The 25,377-nt window shown below is 35.9% G+C and overlaps 2 protein-coding genes across 7 annotated transcripts in view; both read left to right on the forward strand.

Annotated features, from left to right (window-relative positions):
• LOC309492712 (uncharacterized protein) overlaps positions 1-4,502 on the forward strand; it is a 34,824-nt gene extending 30,322 nt beyond the window's left edge. For 2 of the 6 annotated variants that reach the window (XM_082161712.1, XM_082161711.1), the window contains exons 2-7: positions 152-2,144; positions 2,239-2,402; positions 2,924-3,144; positions 3,364-3,493; positions 3,751-3,851; positions 4,078-4,496. In XM_082161712.1, the coding sequence (XP_082017838.1) occupies positions 176-2,144; positions 2,239-2,402; positions 2,924-3,144; positions 3,364-3,493; positions 3,751-3,851; positions 4,078-4,210 (2,718 nt within the window). In that variant the 5' untranslated portion in view covers positions 152-175 and the 3' untranslated portion in view covers positions 4,211-4,496. Of the gene's footprint in view, positions 1-151; positions 2,145-2,238; positions 2,403-2,517; positions 2,847-2,923; positions 3,145-3,363; positions 3,494-3,750; positions 3,852-4,077 lie in introns of those variants that run through there. The other 4 variants (XM_082161713.1, XM_082161714.1, XM_082161715.1 and 1 more) reach the window with 3 other exon arrangements.
• A 688-nt stretch (positions 4,503-5,190) lies between these two features.
• ccdc149a (coiled-coil domain containing 149a) lies at positions 5,191-25,377 on the forward strand. The gene is made up of 12 exons (XM_082161724.1): positions 5,191-5,383; positions 6,999-7,160; positions 7,260-7,298; positions 7,397-7,504; positions 8,830-8,946; positions 9,128-9,300; positions 14,327-14,399; positions 14,534-14,618; positions 14,755-14,899; positions 15,533-15,609; positions 22,897-22,998; positions 24,125-25,377. Exons 1-12 carry the CDS (start codon positions 5,333-5,335, stop codon positions 24,649-24,651), a joined length of 1,659 nt encoding a protein of 552 aa, XP_082017850.1. The 5' UTR covers positions 5,191-5,332; the 3' UTR covers positions 24,652-25,377.

The raw sequence follows: 25,377 nt of genomic DNA on the forward strand, positions 1-25,377 counted from the left end.
CAGACTTTAAAGATTTTCATCTAAACACAAAAACTGACTAAAAAACTATGTAAAGATTAACACTGTGTCTATTATCAATGTAAATAAATAAGAAAATAAGTAATAATGCTACTCAGTGCCTGAATTTCAAGTGTTTAAAATCTTTTGACAGATTGTAATGAGTATTTGAAGATCCATGGCATTCCAGCTCCAGGTAGTTTCGGTTCCAGTTCCAGTTTCAGCAGTACCTAGAAAAACAGACCCCATAATAAAATGTATCATAGACAACAAGGCAGAGAGACTTCAGAAATTATTAAAAGGCAGAGATATTAATGGTTTGTACTCTTCTGAAGTCTGGAATGATGATGTTACACCATTGACAGCAGCAGTTATATGCAGAAATGAAGAAATCTGCTCGTATCTACTTGAAGAGTCGGCTGATCCTAACGAACCCTCAACAAATGGACAAACACCTCTACATTATGCTGGTTTAATTGGAGTTCCATTGAGTATTGTGGAAAGATTACTTGCAGCAAAAGCTAACCCAAATGGCCAAGGATTACAAATTTTTACTCCATTTCAATGTGCTGTTGATCATGACCGTGAAGACATTGTGAAAGCACTTATAAAGGCTGGAGCTTCACCTGTAAGGAACTATGGGGGGAATCCAGAACTTGATAAAAAAGTGGAGAGAATGATTTATCGACTATCTTCACCGGGTGAAGAGTCTGAGAAAGTACGCATGTCTTTCTCTTTTAATAGTGCTGTACGAATGAAAAAACAGACAGAAGTTTACAGAGACTTTAAGGAACATTTCTTTCAAGACGATCCTTTTGATCATATGATTTATTTTGAACACTACTTTAGTGTCATTGGTCTTGGTGCAGAGCAGTATCGTCAGACCGCCATCAAGTGGTTAAAAGACACAAACAGTGCAGACAGATACATTGAGGGACTCATCAAGCGCTTCCCAAGAATCCCTCAGGAACACTGGCTGATTGCACTGAACTGCTTAAATGTTGCTTTGTGTGTCAGTGAACGCATCTCTCCTCAGGTATTCAGTGAGCTTGTGTCAGTTCTTACAAACAGTCTTCAGCACTTTGGAAATGCACAAGGGGAAAGAGTCAATCACCTGATACTAAAGATAATCAATGTCATGATGCAGAAGACGTCTGAGCAGAAACTACAGAGTACAAACAATTCTGTCTATGAGAAGTTATGCAAAAGTCTATTGCCTCTCACACATCCTGATTATTCAAGTCTAATTGGAATGTTGACATATGGACTATTCGCCAATATAAATGACTTTGCTCCTGAACTTGTTGCATTGTGTGAATTGTCTCCCATCCCAGAGATGATCCTTATAAAAGCAGAGACAGAGATGGATGAAGTCATGAAAACAAAACTGCATAAGTTTGATGAATCACTGAGACATCCAGCAGGTTCAAGTGCAGTGAATAGTTTATGTCAGGAGACTGCTGCTCTATCAACAAGCAGAAAGAAGAAAAAGAAGAAGAAAAAGAAGAAAAAAATCCAGCAAGAAGTGGGATCACAAGAAGGTGAGCTGCAAGATAAAGATGAACAGTTTCCAGACACTGTAGTGAAATCCATTGAGGAATCAAACTCAAGTGTGCAGCCGTTCACACAGCCTGCTGAGAACTCAAGAAGGTGGCATCAAACCAGTGTTCGTTGGAGGCCAAAGCTTGAGAAGCTAGCTAACATGGATGCTAACAAGACAAAAAAACTGGGAAGTCTTATTCTTGTTCTCAACCCTGAATTTCTGATTGCTAGAGGAAGTGATGGAACACAAGTTTTCCTTGGTTTGAGGGATGACGGCACAGAAGTGGCTGTGAAACGAATGGATAAGTTTAATTACCAAGACCTCAAAAATGAGGAGGAATTTCTACGACATCCAGATCTTGACAGTCCCTCCATTGTGCGATATGTGGACTTTACAGAAGATGAGCATTTTGGATACCTTGTACTTCAGCTTTGTGAGTTCACACTGGAGGAATATATCCAAGATCATTTACCAGATGATTACACTGAGAGAAGTTTGGTTCTGAAGAAGCTGGTGAAGGAAGTTCTCTGCAGCTTACAGGTTTTACACCAACCACAGACAAAAGTGCTTCATCGAGACATCAAACCCCAGAATGTTCTGATTGGTAAGACTTAAACCTGAGTTGCAACATCTGTCTAACTAAAATATCATCCCAAATTTTTCACTTTGAAATAATGTGGACTTTCCATTTGTTACAGACATAAATAGAAAAGCTAGATTGGCTGATTTTGGCATAAGTCGCCGACTAAAACAGGGTGAAACCACCATACGAACAAGAACTGCTGGAACTAGATGCTGGAAGGCAAAAGAGATCATAAAGGAGAAGGTCAACACTGGGTACAAGAGGAGCTCCGACATTCAGGTGTGTTTTCAATATTAATCCATTAACTCAAAAGTGTATTCGGTCCTTCAACGTTGAGTTACTTTTTTTAATTTAATTTTGAAAGCAGAAAAATGAGAAAATGCCTCCTTTTCAGACTTTAAAAAACAACAACAACAGAATTCGGCTCATTTCTCGTCATCAGTTCTTTCCATGCATGTCTAACTGCTGCCTCTGGACGGTTTGTGTCAAGTCATTCGTTAGTCTGCTTGTTTGATGAGAAAGAGATTAAATTGCAAAAATCGCTTGAGAATGTGTGCAACTATAACAATGGATGACTAAAATTCTGATTCTGAGGAAGAACTGATGATGGCACGGTTTGATCTTTGGATGACCAATCACAGGAAAGGAGAGTTTCATGCTTGCCTACACTTGGAAATCAAATATTAAAGCTGTTTATTCATTTTTTCTGCTTTTGATATTAAATTTAAAAAAAATTATGCAACATACACGTAACCAGTTTTTACTGATAATTCTGAATTATTACTGTAACCTGTTTGAAGGTTGCTGGGATGTTAGTGTATTACACTCTCTCTGGAGGACAACATCCATTTGGTGAAGATGTTGATTGTGAGTCCAACATTTTAAGAGGAAGATACTCACTGGAACATCTGAATGATGATGTAGCGAAGGATCTCGTCGAGTGGATGATCAATGAATCTCCAGAGGAGAGACCAACCGTGGAGCAAACCCTTGCACACCCCTTCTTCTGGACTGATGAGAGGTAGAATATGATTTTGATGACATTTGACAGGTGAAATACTGCATGTAACTTTAATTAATATGTCCAGTGTTCTTGAAACACTAATCCAAATATATTCCTCTTAAGCCTAAATATGTTTTCAATCACAATTTATTAGAGACACAATAGAGATGGCATAGCTGTCATAATATAGCTGTAGATGATAAAGCTTATTTTATAATGTTTTTGAAATCGTCCCAGGAGAGTGCGGTATCTGAAAATCTTGGGAGATGAAAAAGAGGCTGAAAACTGTCGTAATGCAGATACGGAGCTCCTTACTGCCATTTCAAAATACACAGAGGGGAAAAGCTTTTCTGAATGGAAAACTAAAGTAAGTATAACCTCAATGCAGTCCATATAACTTATGAATACATAAATTAAGATGTTTTGTCCTGCAGTTTATATTCTTCTTTAACTGGTGCTTCAACATGGGAGCAACCTGAAGTGAAAAACAATCAGGAAAACCTGCTTATGGCTTATTAAGACATAATTGAACTTGCTTTTCTTGTTATAGTTTAACTTAATACATTGCTGCTTTATTTTTATTTAATTTTTATTTTTTAATGTGTCAAAATATTGTTTTCTCAGTTGCCATCTGAGCTTGTCCAGAAACTGGATGGTAAGAAGAAAGTCTATCCTGAGAACACACTGGGCCTGCTGCGTTTTATACGCAACCTACACACGCATTAGTAAGTTACAGAAATAATTAACAACATACTGTTAAATTATATATAAAATGAACAACCCGAGCTGGTAATGTGTTTACAATGCAAGTTGGAGTACAAATAAGTAACACCTGATCAATAATGATCAACAGCCAGAAGGGAAGAAGTATCATAGATTTGTAAGAAATTATACGTTTTTAAATAAGACTTGCACAATGATTGTGGTGTTTGTGTGACGTTCTCTCCACAGTAAAGCAGATGCTGTGAAAATCAACCTGATGACTGAATTCCCTGATCTTTTTGGGAGTGTGTACCTGTTTGCCAAGGAGAGAGGATGGAATACCAGAGAAAGTGTCATGATGGACATCAACTCGGCATCATGATTGTAAATCTGAGATAAAATGTTATTCAGCAGTCACCAATAATTTTAACATAGTGACTGAGCACAACAATTGTACACTCTATTAGTTGCTAAAAACAAGTCTTTTGTTACATAAATCTATACAAGTTTGAAATAAATATTTTGTAATTGCATGCAATGACCTTATGGATCATGAAACCTTTTCAGTGCTGCGAAACGTGCTGTTGTGATGTTTGTTGCTCTTTAGTGTTTTGGGAAGGGGGACATTTTCATTTAAAAATAAATAAACATGGCCTTAACCTGTGATTGCCAGAAAAAACAGTGTCATATATTCATTTATCACCATTTGATAACCCTTTGGACATATTTAACAGTAAACAGTTTTAAGCCAGGTTATATAATGGTATGACAATTGCACATTACAGTACTCCAAAACTCTCCATCAAAAAACATCTGATGTATCATGCAGGATTTGCAATTGAAATAACTTTTAATTAAAATTATTATTGTAAAAGTTAAAAGAAAAATAAAGTTCTATGTCGTATTTTAAAATATTAACAGTTAAATAAATAATACAAATATTATAAAAAGTAATAAGAAAAAAAGTTGGTTGGGTGGACATGTTGAAGGAACCAATGAAACCTTTTTAAACGTTTGTCAACTTTGAGTGCATTCAAGAGACGGATTCAAGTGTAACAGTTAACGGCTGTTGTTAGTATGCAACTAATCAGTACAAAATATAATGACTATTCGGCTCATTTAAAACAATGAACAAACGTTAATCACTACGTGTCTTAATACGTTTCCCATAATTTGTGTTTGCCATCTACTGGTTGGACATGTACAATGCCTCTGAGCTACAATAAAATAAAATAAAAATAAATAAAAAAGAGAAACTACACTTTTCTTGCACATTGTTTGATAAATTCGCTACTAGATATTCACAGTTACTCGCCACGCCCTCACTAATATTCTGAATATCGCTGCTGGTTCAGTGTTCACAAACCCGGATCTTGTGCACCAGCTGACCCAGAGTAAACAGTGGCTGAGAGGAAGGGTGAAGTTTCTGCCTCTCCAGAAAGCTCGCCAAATACTAGCTTTAGATTTGAATAACATCAAATATTATCGCCAAACACTGGAAGAAATGAACTCGTCCAAAAGAAGTGAAAGTGACTGGCAAGGTTTAGTGAGCGAGGTGAGTGATGCGTTACTAAAACACGGTGGTGGTGGTGGTGATGATGATAGCTGTTTCCATATGGTGCTGCATCGCTGCCAAAACCACCTGAACTCAAGCTTTTATACAAAATCGAATGTGCTTTTAAGTTGTTAAAAACTGTATGAATTTTATGTTGCCTATGTTTAAGAGTGCTCTCGACTTAAAAAAAAGAAAAAAAAGAAGAAAGAAACCTAATCTAAAATCTAGAAACTACTTCAAATGTGTTCTGTTTTAAATAATATTTTTAAAAAGTACCTCCTATATTCAGGGTTTCTAAGACCATGGGAACCCCGGTTCTTCAAAGAAAAGAAAAAATATTTAAGGGTATAAATTAAAATATATATATATATATATATATATATATATATATTTATATATTTTGTTTTTGCTTATTGTAATGGTTATTTTGTCTTATTTTAAATAATTTTAGTCATGTTAAGGCCCTTTTGAAGTTTGCTGAGGACCCCTGGTATAGAAACACTGGTGAAAAAGTGGTTTAGCTAAGTTTCTGCTGATTCAAGGTGAACTACCAGTGTTTACTAGTCTGACCAGCAGCAGCTGATCATTTAGAGAAAACCAGCCATGAGAAATTAGTGACAACATGACCAGCTAGAAACCATGTAAAAACCATCTGTGGTTTTAGCTAGAATTTTCAATAAAGTTGGAGAAATTGAATGAATGTGTTAGACTTAATGTGGTGTTTAATCCGATCATACACAGTTTAGTTTTCCTTGTTTTCTAGTTTAGATGAAATGTGTTTTTTATGCAACAACATTTTTGATCTCACTAAAAGTGATTTAGTTAGTTTTATGGCACTTTATAAATGAATGCTTTATAAATAAACACATTTTTATTTATTTAACTTTTAACTGCCTGCCCTATTGATGCATGATAATTAAATATTTAAAGCCTCATTATAATGCTTGTATTGTTGCTACTATTTTACACATTTTTGTGCCTCAGTACACTTCCAGTTAAGATTTTTTATTATTTTTTATAAAGAAGTCTCTTATGCTCACCAAGGCTGTATTTATTTGATCAAAGATACAGTAAACACAGTAATATTGTGAAATTATTACAATTTAAATGAACTGTTTTCTATTTGAATATATTTTAAAATGTAATTTATACCTGTGATGGCAAAGCTGAATTTTCAGCATCATTACTCTAGTCTTTAGTGTCACATGATCCTTCAGAAATCATTCTAAAATGATAATTTGCTGCTCAAGAAACATTTATTATTATTATTATTATTATTATTATTATTATTATCAATGTTGAAAACAGTTGTGCTGCTTTATATTTTTGTGGAAACCATGATTCTGATGTGACACTGAAGACTGGAGTAATGGCTGCTGAAAATTCCGCTTTGCCATTACAGGATTTTAACACACATTCATTTTAACATATGTGCAAATAGAAAACAGTTATTTTGAATTGTAATAATATTTCACAATATGACTGTTTTTACAGTATTTGTGATCAAATAAATGATGAAAAATGAATGGTGAGCATAAGAGACTTCTTTCAAAAACATTATTCCAAACATTTGACCGGTACTGCACAGGTCCACACTGGTTTCTTGTTTCTGCAGTTCTTGATATGCAAACGTAAACTGGAGAGCAAGAAGGATGGCCTTCTCATTCTTTCCAAAGAGCTGGACACCTGTCAGCAAGAGAGAGACCAGTACAAACTGATGGCCAACCAGCTGCGAGAGACACACCAGGGCTTGAAGAAGAAATACAGAGAACTAATTGTGTGTCATCTAACCGATTACTATTCATATTATTTATATTTAAAAGTGATGATCATTTCTTGGCTTCTTAGTTCATCCGTATGCTTTAATGTATTTCAGGATGGTGAATCTTCACTTCCCCCAGAAAAACGAAATCAGGTCAGCTGATTTATACTTTGTGTTATTTCACTTTTCAATTTCTTGCAGGTCATAACTTTCTTTTTCTCTCTGCTTTTCTGTCTTTCCCTTTCTCTCAGGTGAATTTGGCTCAATTGTTGATGGATTCGAGGGAGAGAAATAAGCAGCTAATTGAAGAGGTGAAGGAACTGACTCAGAGACTCAGTGAGACCCAGGGAGACAATAAGGTACCCATAAAACTATTCAAATTAGCTATGTTTGCATCTAAACTTTTTGAAAAATTGGAATATCATATAAAACATTTGCAAATAAAGCACAGTTTCCATCCCATGTTTTCAAGAGAACAAAATCTTCTCTTCCTGGGAAACTGGCGCAAAGTATCATTAATAAAATAATAATACGTTTCTGCAACCGGAAAAGCCTGTGGCTTGGTCCGTAATTTGGTCCGCTGGTTAGTCCAGTTATCCAATCACATCCTCTGTTGAGGTAAAGTAACGTGAGGTTTTTTTGTTGCACATTCAAGAATTTGTTCATCAAATGTGTTTCCATTGTAGTTTATGCATTTTTTTTTTTTAAAGAATAAAAAAATTATACACCTCAATTGGACGCATGTGTGTGTTTATGCGCATTTTAAGATTTTGGGCCCTATCTTACACCCGGCACAATGCAGCGCCAAGCGCGATGCAAGTGTTTTTTGCTAGTTTCATCCTGACACAGTAATCATTTTCAAGTCCTGCGCCATGTTGTTTAAATAGCAAATGCATTTGCGTCCATCTGTGCACCCATAGGCTTGCTGGTCTGAAAACGAGGTGTGTTCTGGCGCATTTTTGGCACGTTGCTATTTTGAGGCAACAGAAATAGACTGCGCCATTGACCAACTGAAACCTGGTCTAAAGTCAATGGCGCAATATTATTATTTTTTAATTAAAGAGCGCGTTAGTAATGTGCGCCGATGAGCGGGTCCACAATGCGCTCTGCTTATTAAACACACAGGGACGCACAGCAGCACACAAACATGCCAAATATTTAAAATAAAAGGATTACAATGTAAAAGATTATTATTGTGTACATAAAGATATGGTGGAATCCGGCTTGTCCGGTAGATGATCTGCTTGCGCACTTTAACCTCACACACCAGCAGTTCCGTTTGCGCTCTGGAGATGGCTTCGGTCTTTCCACTATCAAATTCCTTCATGTAAATAGTGCATTTTAATGCATCCTTGCTGGATAAAAGTATTATTTTCTTTCATTTCTTTCCCAAAAAATCTTACTGACCCCAAACTTTTGAACGGTAGTGCATAATGTTACAAAAGCTTTCTATTTCAGATAAATGCTGTTCTTTTGAACTTTTTATTTATCAAAGAATCTAAGAAATTTTTTTACACAACTGTTTTCAATATTGATATTGATTAACTGTTTCTGTTTGCAGCCTTGGTGAGCAGAAGAGACTTCTTTTAAAAAATTTTTTTTTTTTAAATCTGACGATCTAAAACCTTTGAACGGTAGTGTATATGTGTTCTTGTCTTATCCCTGTTGTGATCTTCTCTTATAGCTGTTAAGAATGACCATCACAAAACAGAGGCTTGGAGATGATGAAGTCGGGTTCAGACATTTCCCTGTTCATGAGCGTGAGGATCTGGTCAGGCAACTGGAGAAAGCAGCACTACATGTGCGTCTTTAAGTTTTATATGATTCTTATCCTTATTTATTGCACTTCTCTAGTTCTAGTGAATGAGAAAAACATATTTTTCTAGTTCTTTCTTGTGTTCTAATCATATATTTTCACTATCATGACAGTAAATCAAATATGGCGCTTTGTGAGAATTTCTACTTGTACTGTTTTTTTTAAGAGAGAAGAACTTGAACACAGTCTGAAGATGGTGAGCGACGAACTGCAGGATATAAAGGCAGAGAGGACCGTGTTCAAGGAGAAAGCTGAACGTCTCAACCTCGAGCTGAACCACATCCTGGGAGGCCAGGAGAAGCGCATCATCGACGTGGACGCCCTCTGCATGGAGAACAAGTTAGGGAGTGTTATTGTAGCTTGTCATATCTTCATTATGTTTAATAATTCAGTGGTTCTCCATAATATTTGATGGCCCGCCCATGTAGGCTAGGTTTCATCATGAGTTTTTTTCCCAAAAATATTTTTTAATTTACAGAAACATAGATTAAAATAAGTAACTAAAATAATTATAATTAAAATAAGTTACATAATTCTCAAAAATGTAAGCGCTGAATGGGTTTCAGGGATGTTTGACTTCTCCAGGGGCCTCATGTACAAAGACTTGCGTTGAATTCATACTAAAACATTGCGTACGGACAAAGCTGTAAATGTGCGTACTTACAAAAAAAAAACAGATGTATGAATCTCCGCGTACGAAGGATCCCACGCATATTCTCTTTGTACATCCTAATTAACGTAAAATTGAGCGCACATGCACGAACACAACGCCCCACCCAGTCTCCTCCCTCAATTAAATTAATTTAAATATGGTAATGAGTCCACTTTGGCAAAAGAAAGCAGTAAGAAAATGGCGGCAAGAAACGAAACTTTATAGATAGTGAATTGGAGGTGCTACTATCGGAGGTAGAAACGAAAAAAAAAAAATATTTGGAACTTTGTCCTCCGGAATTAATAACAAAAGGAAAAAATATGAGTGGGAGAGTTTGGCTGATGCCGTCAATGCGGTGGGATCTGAAAGTCGCACTGTAGAGTAGACTGAGTAGCCTACAGTTGAGACACTTTTTGCGTTTTGATTTTTCACACAAAAATAGACACTGAAAAGAAGTTAATTTCCACATGACATTTCATTAGCTTGTAGACTAAGACATTATCAATCAATAATACCCACAAGTAGTTTATATTTTCCACATTTAGCTCATAAAAATAAGGTGCTTTTTGTCTCAACTTTGTCTCAACTGTACCCCTATGTGGTACAGTTGAGACAGTGCATGGTACAGTTGAGAGTGAGACACCCATTTTTAATGATGTGAAGGTAACTAACCATTCATTGTAAATATAAAAAATAAAGACAAATAAAGAAAATAACAATTGGGCAACATTTTTGTTTTTTCATCCATTTATATTCATTCATTTTATTTAAAATAGCACTGGTTAAAATGTATAAAGCAGGAACAAGATATGTAACAATATTTATTAATAATACACAGTTTAAATATCACAAATATCAAATTTTACAAATATCAAAATATCAGCCTATGCTGGCTAATTACGACGTTTAAACTGTTATCATAACACTGAATAACTAAACAGTGTGTTTCCTAATAGAACTCTATCGGGGTTACAGTAGATATGTGTCTCAATATCCCCCGCTGGCCACCTCGCACATTTCTCTAGATTTTGCAATTACCTTGCATGACACAATACAATGAAATATGCCAGTTTTTAGGGCACAGAATAACGTTTGTGGTGATACCAGTTACATTTAACAGTCACATCTATCTATCTATAAATTACAGAAACGTCTGTCTGTCTGTGTGTGTGTGTATGTCTGTTAACCACATATCTCTCGAACCGTTAGTCCGATGGATTTCAAACTTGACAGGTGTCTCGCTACGGTCACGAGTAAGTGCAGCGCCAAGTTTGACGTTGTTTGGATGAGAAACCAAGTTTGACGTTGTTTGGATGAGAAATGCTAAAGATATTGTTAAATATATCATTTTTTAAAGGTTGTGGTTTAAAAATAAACATTCTGACATTAGAGGGTTGTATCGGTCAAAGAAGCCCCAAGAAGGTTGTGGTTTAAAAATAAACATTCTGACATCTGCCAGCTACACTGTTTACTTCTGAATATTATAGTTTGGTTCCTTCTGAATATTATAGTTTGGTTCCTTCTGAATATTATAGTTTGGTTCCAGAATGTGATAAATCCATTTTGATTAATTTGAGTAAAAATGTGTTTTCTTTACCAAGAAAGTGGCAAGATGAAAAACACTATTTTCTGTTTAAAACTTTCACATAGTATCTTTAGGTTATAATATCATATAAAATTCAAATCCAGATTTGGATTTTCAAAGATCTATTATAAAAACTGATTATTTCCCCCCAAAAATGCAATAAATTCATGACACTTTTTTTTCAAAATGCTATCATATTGAAACTGTTGAAATCAGCCATCACTAAGAAATATCTCCTGAACTTTTTTGACGGCGATCAGCTCACAAAAACTGATTTTGCACGGGCACTTTGCACTGCTCCCTGAATCGACGCGTTTATTCATTTGTGGATGTTAACAGAATCTGTAAGTCAGCTATGCTGTTTACTTCTGAAAATTATATTTCATTCTGGTGCGCTTAAAGTTATCGCTACTGTGTAACGATAGCCTATGCTATTCACCAACTAAACATATCCTATTCAATGTGTTCACAGTCTCTTTCACGGGCATCATTTGTAGTAGCCTATTCACAAGCTTCCTCAAGCATAGCGTTTTCTCGGAGTTCACTGTGTGCTTTCTACCATGCACAAATATGTGTGTAATTGTAACAATGAGCACTCAAACACACCAAACCAACAATTACTAAAAACACACTCAAAAACTGATTTTGCACGGGCATTTTGCACTAGCACTTAGAAGGTTGTGGTATTCATAAACACTCAGTCAGCTACACTGTTTACTTCTGAATATTATAGTTTATTCACAGCCATCATTTGTAGTAACCTAGCCTGCTCCCTGAATTCAATGCGTTCACAGTCTCTTCCACGGGCACCAAACCAACAATTACTAAAAACACACACAAAAACTGATTTTGCACGGGCATTTTGCACTAGTAAGGATAATAAGCTATTCATTGTGGAGAGTGCATGGTGAAGTGAACGTCATCTGAGAAAAAAAAAACTTTTCCCGATATCTTCGGATCGGAGATGCGTCCGTTGTTCAAATTTCCCACGATCAAAGAGGACACTAATACGCACGTGCACAGCAAAAATCACAACTTGTGCTTGCTGCGAACGCAAGTTATTTAAGGTGTCGCAACTGTACACATGTCTCAAATGTACACAGTCTATAAATGACCTTAAAAAGAAATGGTCTGATATAAAGGTGGACATTAAACCAAAGCTGTCATTGCCATAGACTAAGGGTTGTATCAATTTGCATATGCTTTTATATGTTCTTACTTAATTGCATAATTGATAGAATATTCCCATAAGGCTCGTGTGACAATATATGTCAATTATTTTATAAATTGCTAATTAATAGCAATGCTTCCCACAGGTGGTGGTGCAATAGACTTGTAGAACAATTCCTTGTGTAATGTTTGCAACTTCACTTCATTGCCTGTAAGAGTCGCCAACAGACAAAAACAATAAGAAATGTACGTACGCCAGTCATGAAATTGGCGTGGAGGAACGCACATTCTCGCGTTAATTTCACTGTTAGTACGACCGTGAGCGTGAAAGCTAGCGTACGCAAAGTTTTTGTGCATACGCAAGATTGATACATGAGGCCCCAGATGTTTGTAATTTACTGGATACGTTTATTTTATTTTATATTATTTTTACTCAATTTTTACCAAGTCTTTTTAACCAATGAATTTGACTTTTCTAGATGTTTGGAATTTACTGGATAAAAAAAAATAACAACACACTTCTTAACAAATGAATTTGACTTCTAGATGTTTATAAACTACTTGATAAAGAATATTAAAAATATATTTTTGAACCAATAAATTGAGATTTTCTAGATGCATGTAATTTACTGGATAAGGATTTTTTTAAATTATTTTACTCACAATATTTTGGAGCTTTGCATAACTAGAAAAATATTGATTCTTTATAAAAATGCGTATGGCATTTTAAGATTTTATTAATTTATATGACATCTAGAAATCACATTTTTAAAATTAGTCCGTGTTTCAAGGTCCATGAGAATCCTGGAGAGAGTAAAGAAAAACTAGAGAGAAAGAAAAAATACAACGGATATTGAGGGCATGAATTAAAATTAGAATTAGCTTGATTTTGAGTTGTTTTATTATTATTATTATTATTTTTTTATTTTTATTTTTTTTTTAAGTCCTCTTGAGGCCTACAGTTTTCTGAGGCTCTCTTGTGAAGATTCATATTAAAGTGTTCAAACTGGTTTTTGAATCACTGTAGGCGGTTTGCTGCTGGTTTAAGGTGAACTGCCAGCTCTAACTAGCCCCATCAGCAGCTGATTGATCATTTAGACCAGTCATGGCTAGCTAGTCACCAGAAAGGACCAGTTGGAATCCATTTAAAAAGCATCTGAAGCTGGTTTTAGTTAGACATTTAGCAAGGTTTTAGCCATTAAAGTGGTGGTATAATCCCCTTTTCACAAGATGTAAAATAAATCTCTGATGTCCCCAGAGTGTGTATGTGAAGTTTTAGCTCAAAATACCTCACAGATAGCATGTTAAAGTTGTCCATTTTTGAGGGTGAGCAAAAATTCAAGTTTTTTGTGTGTGTCCCTTTAAATGCAAATGAGCTGCTGCTCCCGGCACAAAGAGCTTGTGTCCTTTTACCTCACAAAGACATGCACTGAAAATTTCAAAACCTTTTAGCCTTTTATGTTCAAACCGAAGTCAGACAATGACGGAGAGACTTAAGAAGTGACAACATGTAGACAACATTTCTGAATGGTTAGTTGATGAATGTATTTAGCTTATATGTAGTTATCTTCTAGTCATTGATTAGCATATTCTGTCTTGATAATCTATAAATCATGTTCCGGGGGCGGGGTTTATGTACATTTTAGGGTTCGTGATGTCACTAACCCGGTTTGTTGCAGTCCTTAAAAAGCGATTTTCTTTTAAAGCAAATATCTCCCTTTGCTTTGAACTTTGAGCGACGTAACTTTTCCGATGTTATTTATGCTCAAACAGCACCATTACACACTAACTAAAGTTAAAAAAGTGAAATCATAATCAACCACCCCTTTAAAACAAAAAATCCGGAGATTTAGACTGAATGTGTTATGTAAGCAGTTTTGGTTTGCATGCATGTTGTCTTTTTTCAGTTTAGATGAGATGTGTTTTTCCATGCAACAAAGGCTTTTGTCATATTGCAGATACTTGCATGAGAGATTAAAACAAGTTCAAGAGGAGGTCAGCCTGTTGAAGAGTAACATACAGAAATATAAGGTAAGGCTGAGAAGTCTTTTACACGGCTTTAATATTTTATTGTTTCATTTTTATTATTATAATAAAATTGTATAATTAATATTGTAATATTTCTCTGTATTTGCAATATTGCTGTCTTCCTGAATATCTTGTAGACTGCTCTGGATCGAAGAAGAAATCCTGAAATCTCCTGCAAGTCTAACAGCAGCGCTCTTAGTGGAGTCCTTTCTCCTAAACAAGGTGCTTGAGTCATGTGATTGCTTTTTTCTTGGAAGGCTTAGAAGCAAAGAAATGTTGCTATACAGCATATCAAATGACTGCATACACTTGTGTATGTTTATTCACTCAAATACGCCTCTATTCCTGCTGTTTGCAGTGCAAGGGTTGCTGTCAGAGGAGAATGGTTGCAGTTTACCGGCCACACCTCAGTCTATCTCAGACCTGAAGTCTTTAGCGACAGCCTTACTGGAGACCATTCATGAGAAGAACATAATCATTCAACACCAAAGACAGACCAACAGGTTTGTGTGTAACTATATTTGACAGTTCAGAAATAGCCTGTACACTTAAAAAAGTTTGGTGTAGAAACAATTTTCACTCACAAGTAAATTTCACAATTTCAGATGGCAAGTAACACGTTGAATTAAACATGATATTTTGAAGCAGAAAGACTGAAATATAATTTTCTTGTAAAACGTACTCCAATAATCTTTATTTACAACTTAAAAATATATTTATTTTTTACCAGTGTATTTTTAAAAATCAACATTTAAAGGGATAGTTCACCCAAAAATGAAAATGCTGTCATCATTTACTCACCCTCAAGTTGTTCCAAGCCTGTATGAATTTCTTTGTTCTGCTGAACACAAAAGAAGATCTTTTGAAGAGTGTCGTTAACCAAACAGTTGATGGACCCCATTGACTTCCATTGTATGGAAAAATAACCCATATTCTTCGATATATATTCTTTTGTGTTCAACAGAAGAAAGAAATTCTAACAACTTGAGGGTGAGTAAATGATGACCGGATTTAAATTTTTGGGTGAACTATCCCTTTAAATATCTTACCTGCAGGCTTCATACACAAAGTGTTGAAAGAAAGATGTCTCATATTATACATAAATCTGTATTGGGTGAATTTATTGTGAATTATAGAATTCTGGGAAACCGAGTTGCTGATTTGGAGATGAAGTTGAAGACTCTGGAAATTTCGGGACTTTGGAGTCTCCCAGGTAAGAGTTTCTTGCATGTTGATCATGTTTTTGTGCTTTTCATTTTCCATTTGTTGATACTGTTCAATTGTAACTAGAATTAATTGTCCGTATACCCTCACATTATCGGATATCTAATTATCTAATATCTTTGTTTGTAGGATAGAATTGTAGCCTTGAATGCAATAATGATATTCTAGTCTCTAGATGGGACTCAACAAGCTGTTTGATTTGAGTTGTCATTCTTCTCCGTAGCACAAAAAGTTACAGTTTAGAGCAAACCTATAACCTTTTTAATATCAAATTAAAAGTTTTACTTTAAAATGCATATTTAAATCTTTGTTTTGATAGTATTTTGTCATGCTTTAAAGAAGTACACTTATTTTGATGCATTGACTTGCATACTAAAGCACATGTAAAGTGCTTGATTATAATTTTAACTGTAGTGTGTTATTCAATATTGCATTTAAAGTTAATATATATTTAAATGCCCTAAATTGCAACTTAATCACAAATGTGTAATTAATTACAAATACATGACACAAGATTCTATAGAAATGACATTAAAGTATATTATATCCTGCCCCAGTTTCTTTCATTTTATTGTTCACCAGGCAAAACTTGCAAGTCTGGTCACTTAGAAAAGTAATGGGTACAATTCTTACAGTTAGACATTGGTTCAAATCCCAAACTCTAAGTATGAGCAATAGTTGAAGTGATGCTTGACTTGGCAAGCACCACTAATGAAACGATTTTAGTTTAGTTTCAAGGACCTCATTTAATTTTATATGGCATATGGGCCATTTAATAAGTGTCTACATTGGCCTACTTTTGTAAAATGGCAGTACAAGCACCAGTACAAGAGAAGTACTTGCAGTCGCCGTCCACAAGAGGGTAGTAAAGCACTGTCACTGAAGCACAGATCACACGCTCACATGTCATAAGACTGTCATTCTGCCCATAAAACTGACAGGCATCCATTACTGAAACTGATTGCCGACATTACAAACACATTTGGGGAATGTGGTATTATTAGGGAACTTTGTGGATGAGAGAGAGGATCACAACTCAGTATTTGAAAGTGATTGAATGGCGGACTTGGTGGCCTTGCAGAAATGAACAGGGGAAATCAGTTTAAAGTGCACTCGCAATTTTTATTCCCTCATTAAAGAAGTTTTAACTCTAAAGAAATGAATAGTACTTTTGGTACAAAATGTTTAGTCACTTCACATGAGATGGAAACTAATAGTGGCCTAATAAAAGCTGATTTAGTGTGTGCCTTCCATGCCAATAGGTGTCAGTATAATACATATTGGCCACTTGTGAAAAAGAAGTGCACTCAATTGTATTGAATGTGCATTTGAAGTGTACTTCAGATCTTAAAGATCTGGGCCCGTATTCATAAAGAATCTTAAGTCAAAGAGTAGCTCCTAGTGACAAAATTCTAAGAAAATTCTTAGAAATGTGGGCGTTTACTCTTAAAATTAAAGAAAAAATCCTAGTAAAGAAAAAAGTAATTCAGAAAGCATCTTAACCCTTAAAAGAGCTCTTAAGGTCAAAATTGTTAGGAGCACGGACGAGGACTTTTAAGAGGCTTAAGAGTTTCTTTAGTAGAGGAGAAAATGGCAGAAAGACGAAGAGGGAGAAGAAATGTGTTGCAGACAATGGATGACAGTGAGTTAATAAGACGCTATAGATTAGATCGTGCAGAGATCATGTTTGTGACTGATCTTATTAGAGACACGCTAACATCTCCGACACAGCACAGAAATGCCATAGCGCCAGAAATGAAAGTAATCACTACATTACGATATTTGGCAACTGGGAAAATTCCATGTTTGATACATTAAAACCAACATTCAAACCACCACTTAAATAGACATGCCAGCAATCAGTGTAATTGGAAAGAGTGGAACAATTTTTATCATTCTAAGCCAAGCAAATACCTTATAGGAAATTAACAGCATGGTAAATAAAATAAAAAGGATTTATATACACATATATAATGTGTGTGTGTGTGTGTGTGTGTGTGTGAGTGTGTGTGTGTGAGAATGGTCAAATAGGAAAAATTACGCATGTAATTTCAAAGTGAAGGCTTAGAATAAACCCTATACTTAAAATCACTTCTTTTTTTTTCCCTTCTTGGACAACCAACCAATCACAGTCTTCAAAAGATTGTGTCATACATAGCAACGGGGTCAACCCCGCCTCCTTACTAAGATGAAAGTTTTTGTCTTTTCCTTACTCAGAGTTGCTCTCAGATCGGTCCCGAATCGCTTTTAAGCTAAGACTCCTACGTAAAAGTTTTTAAGCTAAATTAAGAGTTTTCTTAGAGGATTCTTAGAATCTTTATGAATACGGGCCCAGATCTTTTTTTTTTTTTTAACTATACTTGCAGATAATATGATGGCAATAAAAAGCCACTTTAGTTTAAGAGACTACAACACACTTAAGTACACTTTTAAAAAGTGCACTTAGTAAATGCCAAGCTAAAAGTTTTACTTTAAAGTACATTTTAAAGCTTTGTTTTAACAATCTTTTGTCGTGCTTTAAAGAAATCCACATATTTTGATGTGTTGACTCGCATATTAAACCACATGTAAAGTACTTGATTATAATTTGAGCTGTAGTGTGTTATTCAATATTACATTTAAAGTTCATGTTTTTTAAATTGACTAAATTGCAAATTCATCATTACAAATGTGTAATACAAAATATATCAAAATACATGACTTATAAGTTTCAATAGAAATTATATTACAATAGAAATGTATTTTAGATTGTTAGATATTTAAAAAAGACAGTTTAAGTAATTTTGAAGTTAGGCCTAGATATAAAGAAAAATCTTAAATAAGTGGGTCAAAAAAGCACTTTACAGTTCAGCTAATTGCATTTTAATTTCATTGCAAATAACATGCATTTAAGTGTCTGAAAACTTACATTCAGCTATCAAATAAGGATATTATTTCTGTAATAATTCCTAATTTTAAAAGTATGCTTAAGTGTGCTTAGCATGGACATAGTGAGTGCATTCGAGAAAGAAAATAGAAGAGTTTTTCTTTCAGATCTTGGACATCCCCATCCTTTTTTCTTGTTGTCTGTTTAGTTGACAGGTTGTACTTGTTTCCTCGTTGACTACTGCAGTCCTGTCAGAACAGCCTGTCTGACTTAAACTTGTTTTCCCCTTACAACTCCTCTTACCTGTCATCGCAATGACAACACAACAAGTGAGAGAGATCATTTCTTGTTTGAAATGTGCCAGAAGTCACCATGAGAGGAAATTAGCAGTCTTCTGCAGCGACTTCTGTGACTTCAAGCCGTACGATGTGACGCAAAGCTCGGTTTGTCCATAAAACTAGATGGTTTTGTTCCCCAGTGTGAGGCAGGGACAAGCAGGGAATGAATGGATGGATGGGCAGCTGCCAGGTGGGGATCGCCTCTCATCCATCCATCCTGTTTTGCACAGCGGGCCATGAAGCAGCCGCAGTGAAGCCCCATGCTGTTCGGCATACAGAATTAGCCCGGCTTTTTAATTAGCTCAGAAGCCGGTCTCCATAACACAACAATGACCTTTTCAAACAAAGGAAGTTGAGCTTAGAGCTGCTTAAGCATCATTTCAGTGCCTCTTAAAAATAAACTCTCTCTTGAGATCTTCAAGTCCAGAGGAACATATGGAGGAGGCGCACGGCTGCTGTCAGCTGTCAATCTAGGATCATTTCTGGAGATTTACATAAAGTGTGGCCAAAAAGTTTTTGGCCACTCGAACCACTCTTAAAGGGATAGTCAACCCAAAAACGAACATTTTGTCATCATTTACCAGTACTCACCCTCATGTTGTTCCATACCTGTATGAAGAGATTTTTTTAAAAAATTCTCAGTTTTGTTTGTATATACAGTAAAATGTTGTTTCGGACATCATTGACTGTCATTTTTTTTTTTATTGATACCAATTTTGTTATTTTATTGCAGTGATGTTTTTAACCATATAAAGCCTCACATATTAAATTATAGTTAGAATTTTTTTTTTTTTTTTTTTTAATAGCTCATTGAACTTTAAGACAAAATCTAAAAAGAATAGAGCTTGAAGAGGAGAAAACACTTACTTTATTCAGATGTTCAAACATTTGGTGCAGTTGCTGATATTTATATGGTCAAAAAAATGAAATTCTGATAGCTTGTAAAGTAAATCAATGAGATCTTTATAACAGTGTTGCAGACTACTTACATAAAATACATAATTATCAGTTGTCACTCTATACACCCAATAATACGTTTTAGTAAGATGAAATTTAAATGTATTGTGTTGCATTATATAGAAACTGCAGAGCTTTGATCATAAAACTAAGCAATGATGATTGAGAGATGAACAAATAAACGTACCTCACAAGCCTGATGGATCATATTTGATACTCACATTTTAACATGGTTTTTTTTAAAACAACAACAAAAAACAAATGAAAGATGTATGGATAATCAGGTTAACCTTAGTTACTTTAGTCCAGTAAGTATTCATTTTGAAATTGTAATAGAAAACTTATTCTTATGTTTACTTACTTACAGCAAAAAGACACAGGCATGTAGAAGATTTTATGCAACAGGTTTTTCAGCAACCAAATTGATAATAGTCCTTAGAAATGTGCATATTAAATTTGATACAGTACGTGCTGTAGTGTTAAATATTACTTTTAAGTAACCAAACACTTTTTGTGGCAACAAGGCTTACAATCCATGTTCATGTTGATCTCTTAAGCTCAGTGCTGCTTTACGCTGCCGTGGTTCCTATTCACTGCACGACTCTCTTGTTTATTATATTTCATACCACAGTGGCCCTAGAAAGCAGTGTTTAAACTGATCAGACAGTGGAAGCATGGAAGCACTGGTGGCCAGTGTTATGATGGCACCAGCATATAGTGCTCAGTCCCCTGTGGGCAACATATGGCATTAACCTGTGATGCATGCAGCCAGTACTAATGAAGACAGATGAGGGAGCTGTAGTCACTTTCTGTGTGTGAGTGTATGTGGCCAGTCTGAACTTTTCAGTCTCCATATGTACAGTACCTCTATAAAATGTCACCTTTTGTGTAGGAGAGAGGTGTAAATTTATATATATATATATATATATATATATATATATATATATATATATATATATATATATATATATATATATATGCATTTTTTCATATTATAATTTAAGTCATTTTAATGGCTTACTATCCATACATTTTTGTGCTAATTTTATGCCACATAATTGCATTTTTTTTAAATCTGATCAGAGCGGTCGTAAGTCAAGTCAAGTTTATTTGTATAGCGCTTTTCACAATACAGATTGTATCAAAGCAGCTTCACAGTATTAAATTAAAATAATACAACAACGTTTTTTCAAGAGGAATTTATTGATTGATAAAATTAAATTAAATATCCCCAAAATATCCCCAACTGAGCAAGCCAAAGGCAACAGTGGCAAGGAACCGAAAAACTCCATCAAGTGACCTAATGGTGTCCTAAAACTCCATCAGGTGACCTAATGGAGAAAAAAAACCTTGGGAGAACCCAGGCTCAGTCGGGGGCCAGTTCTCCTCTGGCATTTATGAGCTAGAGGCCGGATTGTAGTTTGAACTGTGGGATTATATGAATGCCTGGCTGAAGAGATGCGACTTTAATCTAGTTTTAAACTGGGAGAGCGAGTCTGAGCAACGAACAGTATCAGGAAGACTATTCCAGAGTTTTGGAGCCAAATGTGAAAATGCTCTCCCTCCTTTGGTGGTTCTGGATATCCTAGGTATGACCAAAAGCCTTGAATTTAGTGATCTTAAAGAGCGCGATGGATTATAGGGCGATAGAAGATCCGTTAAATAGACTGGAGCTAAGCCGTTTAGGGCTTTGTAAGTCAGTAGCAATATCTTATAATTAATACGGAGCTTTATAGGTAACCAATGCAGTGATGATAAAATCGCTGTTATATGATCATATTTTCTTGATCTCGTAAGAACTCTAGCGGCGGCATTTTGGACTAACTGTAGCTTGTTTATTGAGGATGCAGGACAACCAGCTAATAAAGCATTACAGTAATCCAGTCTCGAGGTCATGAATGCATGAACTAACTTTTCTGCATCAGAAACTGATAGCATATTACGTAGCTTAGCAATGTAAGCCACCTACTCTGTAATACATTTTATTATTAAGTATTAAATTGACATTATTCTTTTTTTTACATTTACAAAATATATTTATATTTTATTTAATTAAATAAATAAATTATTTTAAATTCAAAGTAAAATTATTGTACACATAATTTGATGTGCCAATTTTTTATAAATATTATTTGATTTGATTTTATGGAAATGCATTACAAATTGTGTGCACTAATAATTATGTAATTTGTTTATCATTTAATTCATTTTAAATATAACATTTTATGAAATGACTATTATTATTATTATTATTTTACTATTTATTTTTACACTGTATTATTGAAGTTGTTTTTTTATTGCTTTAAAGGTGCAGTAAGCGATATCTGAGAAACTCTTGCTATTTGAGATCAGCCCAAACAAACGCATCCCTCCCTTCATTGCTCCGCCCCCAAAATGCACACATAATGCAAGATTGGATGTCTCTTTATCATAGCTGAAGCTGAAGATGACGAACAAATGACAAGGAAGAACAAAAAAATGAACATACAGTACACAAAGAGTATATAAAGGCAAGAGTTCATTGTTTATTGTTGGTCACAAGAAGCACACCAGCTCCAGGCAAACAATGACACTCAAACCTGTCCTGTTACTATAGCTAACATCACAACACCAGCATATCTTGATTCTGTGAAACATAGCAAAACCAATGTTACTCACGTATGGAGCAGAAACAACACAACCTCTGCATTCATTTTCAGGCCTTCCCGCTTCTGTCTCTCCAGCGCTGGAAAGCGTTTCTAATATTAACCCTGATCTTAAAGCTCTTGCCTGATCATAACTCTTCTTTTTAAAGTGATATTCCTTTTTTCTTTTGTAATGTCTCTCAGCGATCTCTCTTTCTACAGTCCTTCTTCTGATCTCCCTCTAGCTCTCTCTCCTCCCCCATCATGAGTGGACACGCCCCCTACTGCTGATTGGCTACAAGTGTGCTGTGGTGCTCTGTCCAATCCACTTTCAACAGTGTTTCTCAGAAATCGCTTACTGCACTTTTAAGTGTGTTGTACATCTGGTTATATAAAAGAGATTCATTCCCTTCATCAGCTATTGGTAGATTGCATTGATAACAGTCCTTTCACACTGTAAATGTCAAGCTCCTCTCTGTGGCGTTCAACAGGAGGCAGAGATGCCATCACTCTGAGTGCCACTCCTGTGTGCTCTATTGACCATCCGCATCAGCCAGAAGCACAGAAAACCACTAACCCACGACCTCCTGCAGGTGAGCGTGTGTAATTGTGTGTAACCAAATCTGCCATTTGCTAATCATCCCGCCAAGAGGTTGAAGAGCTGTAATTAGCTAATTCTCTGACCAGCCCACCCCTCTTGTCCCTTTGCTATCACACCTATCCTTCACGCATACTCTCATTGGTCAGGCCAGACGAACGCCCAATCCCTTTCAAATGTCATGGCATTTGGCAAATGCTAGTGAATTCTCGTTCGCTGACATTCACCAACTTTTGGGGCGTGTTTTGCAGTCAGGACTGCCCCATAAATATGGATGCTTCTATGTAAAGTGGTATTTCTCATTTCTGTTGTCCCACAAATAAGCTGCATGCAGTGTTTAACCTTTTAGCTGAATGCTCTCAAATATGGGTCAGTAATCCAGCAGAATAGGCATCAATGATGCAGAGGAGAGGCAGAACTAAGCTGTTGCCATCGCTGATAGGCCGTCACACTCCTTTCCCAGCTGGATGCCTTTGTTGTGTGTATTTTATTTGCTGGTGTGCCATTTGAAACTTACACATGCTTTGTCACTATGTAAGAATTGTGAGTGATTTACATGTAGCCAAAACACATCTAAATACCAGGTGTAAACAGGGCCTTTGATGCATCCAGTTAGACCACATCAAACAGTCATGTCAAACAGTCAAAGTTATGTCAAAAAATGCGCCCAGTATAAGCGAGATGCTCGTGTTCGCGCTAGACAATGACACATAACAACATGGCTAAACTTATTCTTAATATGTTGGACCTTATTGAAAGTAGCCTATTCTTACCTGTTGAGACATGCCTTTATGAGAGCTGAAAGAGCTGTATACGCGAAAGGGGCATTTGCAAAGTTGCTTTATTTTTGTAAATCCGCTAGGTGGCGCTAGTGTCACAGAAACTACATACTTCACCTTTAGCAGACACCACTAACAAAATCTCTAATGTGATCTCTGGATTGAACCGCTGTGGTCCTCACAGTTTTCTCCCGTTGGCCAAGCGCAACTCACCATGGTATGAATTCTTAACTGAGCTTCACTACTGTGGTAAACGACACATTTGCCTCGCAGGGCTCCATTCCATTAGCATGGCACTAACACAATGTCCATTAATCTTCTTTGTCCCCCTGATTGGCTCAGATGACAGGACAGGAAGAGGAGGGCCATCGCCATGGGAGCAGGACACAGCTGGCAATGACAGCTTCCCGAACATGTGGCGCGGCTCCCACCCCTGTCCAGATGGAGGCGGAGAGGAGGTGGACACACCTGTCACCCCTGACAACAGGCAAGAGATCGTCTTGTGTGGGACAGACATTGTGAGGCAGACTAATGGGCAGGTCGGGACTGAGGTGAAGGAGGGTCCTGTTGAAAAAAAGACAGGCGTCTGCACAAAAACGTGTTCCGGTCGGGAAATGGAGGGAAGCCCAACTGTGAACGAGGGTGAGGTTTTAGGGGAGCTGTGCCTGATAGCGGAGGAGGCTGAAGATGCAGCTTTGGTTCTGGCTCCAGCAACGCAAATATCTTCAATTACTTTTGACCAAACCGCCTGTGAAAATGTCAACTTTCAAGCCTCTGTGGGGATTCAAAGAGCTTACTTTGAAAATATTTTGGAAGGTGCCTCCATAAAGAAAGAGCCGATTGAACCAAGTGACTCTTCTATTCTATAATAGGAGGTGGAACTGAAGGTCTGAAGGGTCTGAAGACGCTTTCCTTAGAAATGTCTAAAATGTGGTGATTTATTGGTAAGATACAAAGAAGCTGAATAAAAATCCATAACACAATCCAGATTACTTATAGTATGCAATGCTGAAACAAATAAACCCCTCGACTGTTAGTTTTATCTATCATTCAATGCAAAAAAATATTTTTTTACTTAGTAGATTTGTCTTGTTAAAATATTTATTTATTCTTAAAGGGATAGTTCACACAAAAATGAAAATTCTGTCATCAATTACTCAGCCTCAAGTTGTTCCAAATCTGTATGAATTTCTTCTGCTGAACACAAAAGAAGATATTTTGAAGAATGTCGGTAACCAAACAGTTGATGGACCCCATTGACTTCCATTGTATGGAAAAATTAAAAATACTATTGAAGTCAATGGTGCCCAAAAACGGTTTAGTTACAAATATTCTTCAAACTATCTTTTGTGTTCAGCAGAAGAAAGAAATTCATACAGATTTGGAACAACTTATGGGTGAGTAAATGATGACAGAATTTCCATTTTTGGGTGAACTATCCCTTTAAATCAAGATATATTTAATTGAAGCGAAATTACTTTAGATAATGTGCCAATGTTTTGGTCAGATACAAAGCATCTGAATAAAATCCATAACACAATCCAGATTACATACAGTATACTGAAGCCAAATAAACCGCTCGATTTTGAATGTTA

This window comes from Leuciscus leuciscus (assembly GCF_965113295.1).
Source record: "Leuciscus leuciscus genome assembly, chromosome: 2".
NCBI lineage: Eukaryota > Metazoa > Chordata > Actinopteri > Cypriniformes > Leuciscidae > Leuciscus > Leuciscus leuciscus.

Excerpts from the sequence above, each read along its gene's own strand:
- ccdc149a (XM_082161724.1), top strand. The coding sequence starts at position 5,333 with ATGAACTCGTCCAAAAGAAGTGAAAGTGACTGGCAAGGTTTAGTGAGC. Across the intron at positions 7,505-8,829 it reads AGACCCAGGGAGACAATAAG|CTGTTAAGAATGACCATCAC; the intron begins GTACCCATAAAA and ends CTTCTCTTATAG. Across the intron at positions 14,400-14,533 it reads GTAACATACAGAAATATAAG|ACTGCTCTGGATCGAAGAAG; the intron begins GTAAGGCTGAGA and ends AATATCTTGTAG.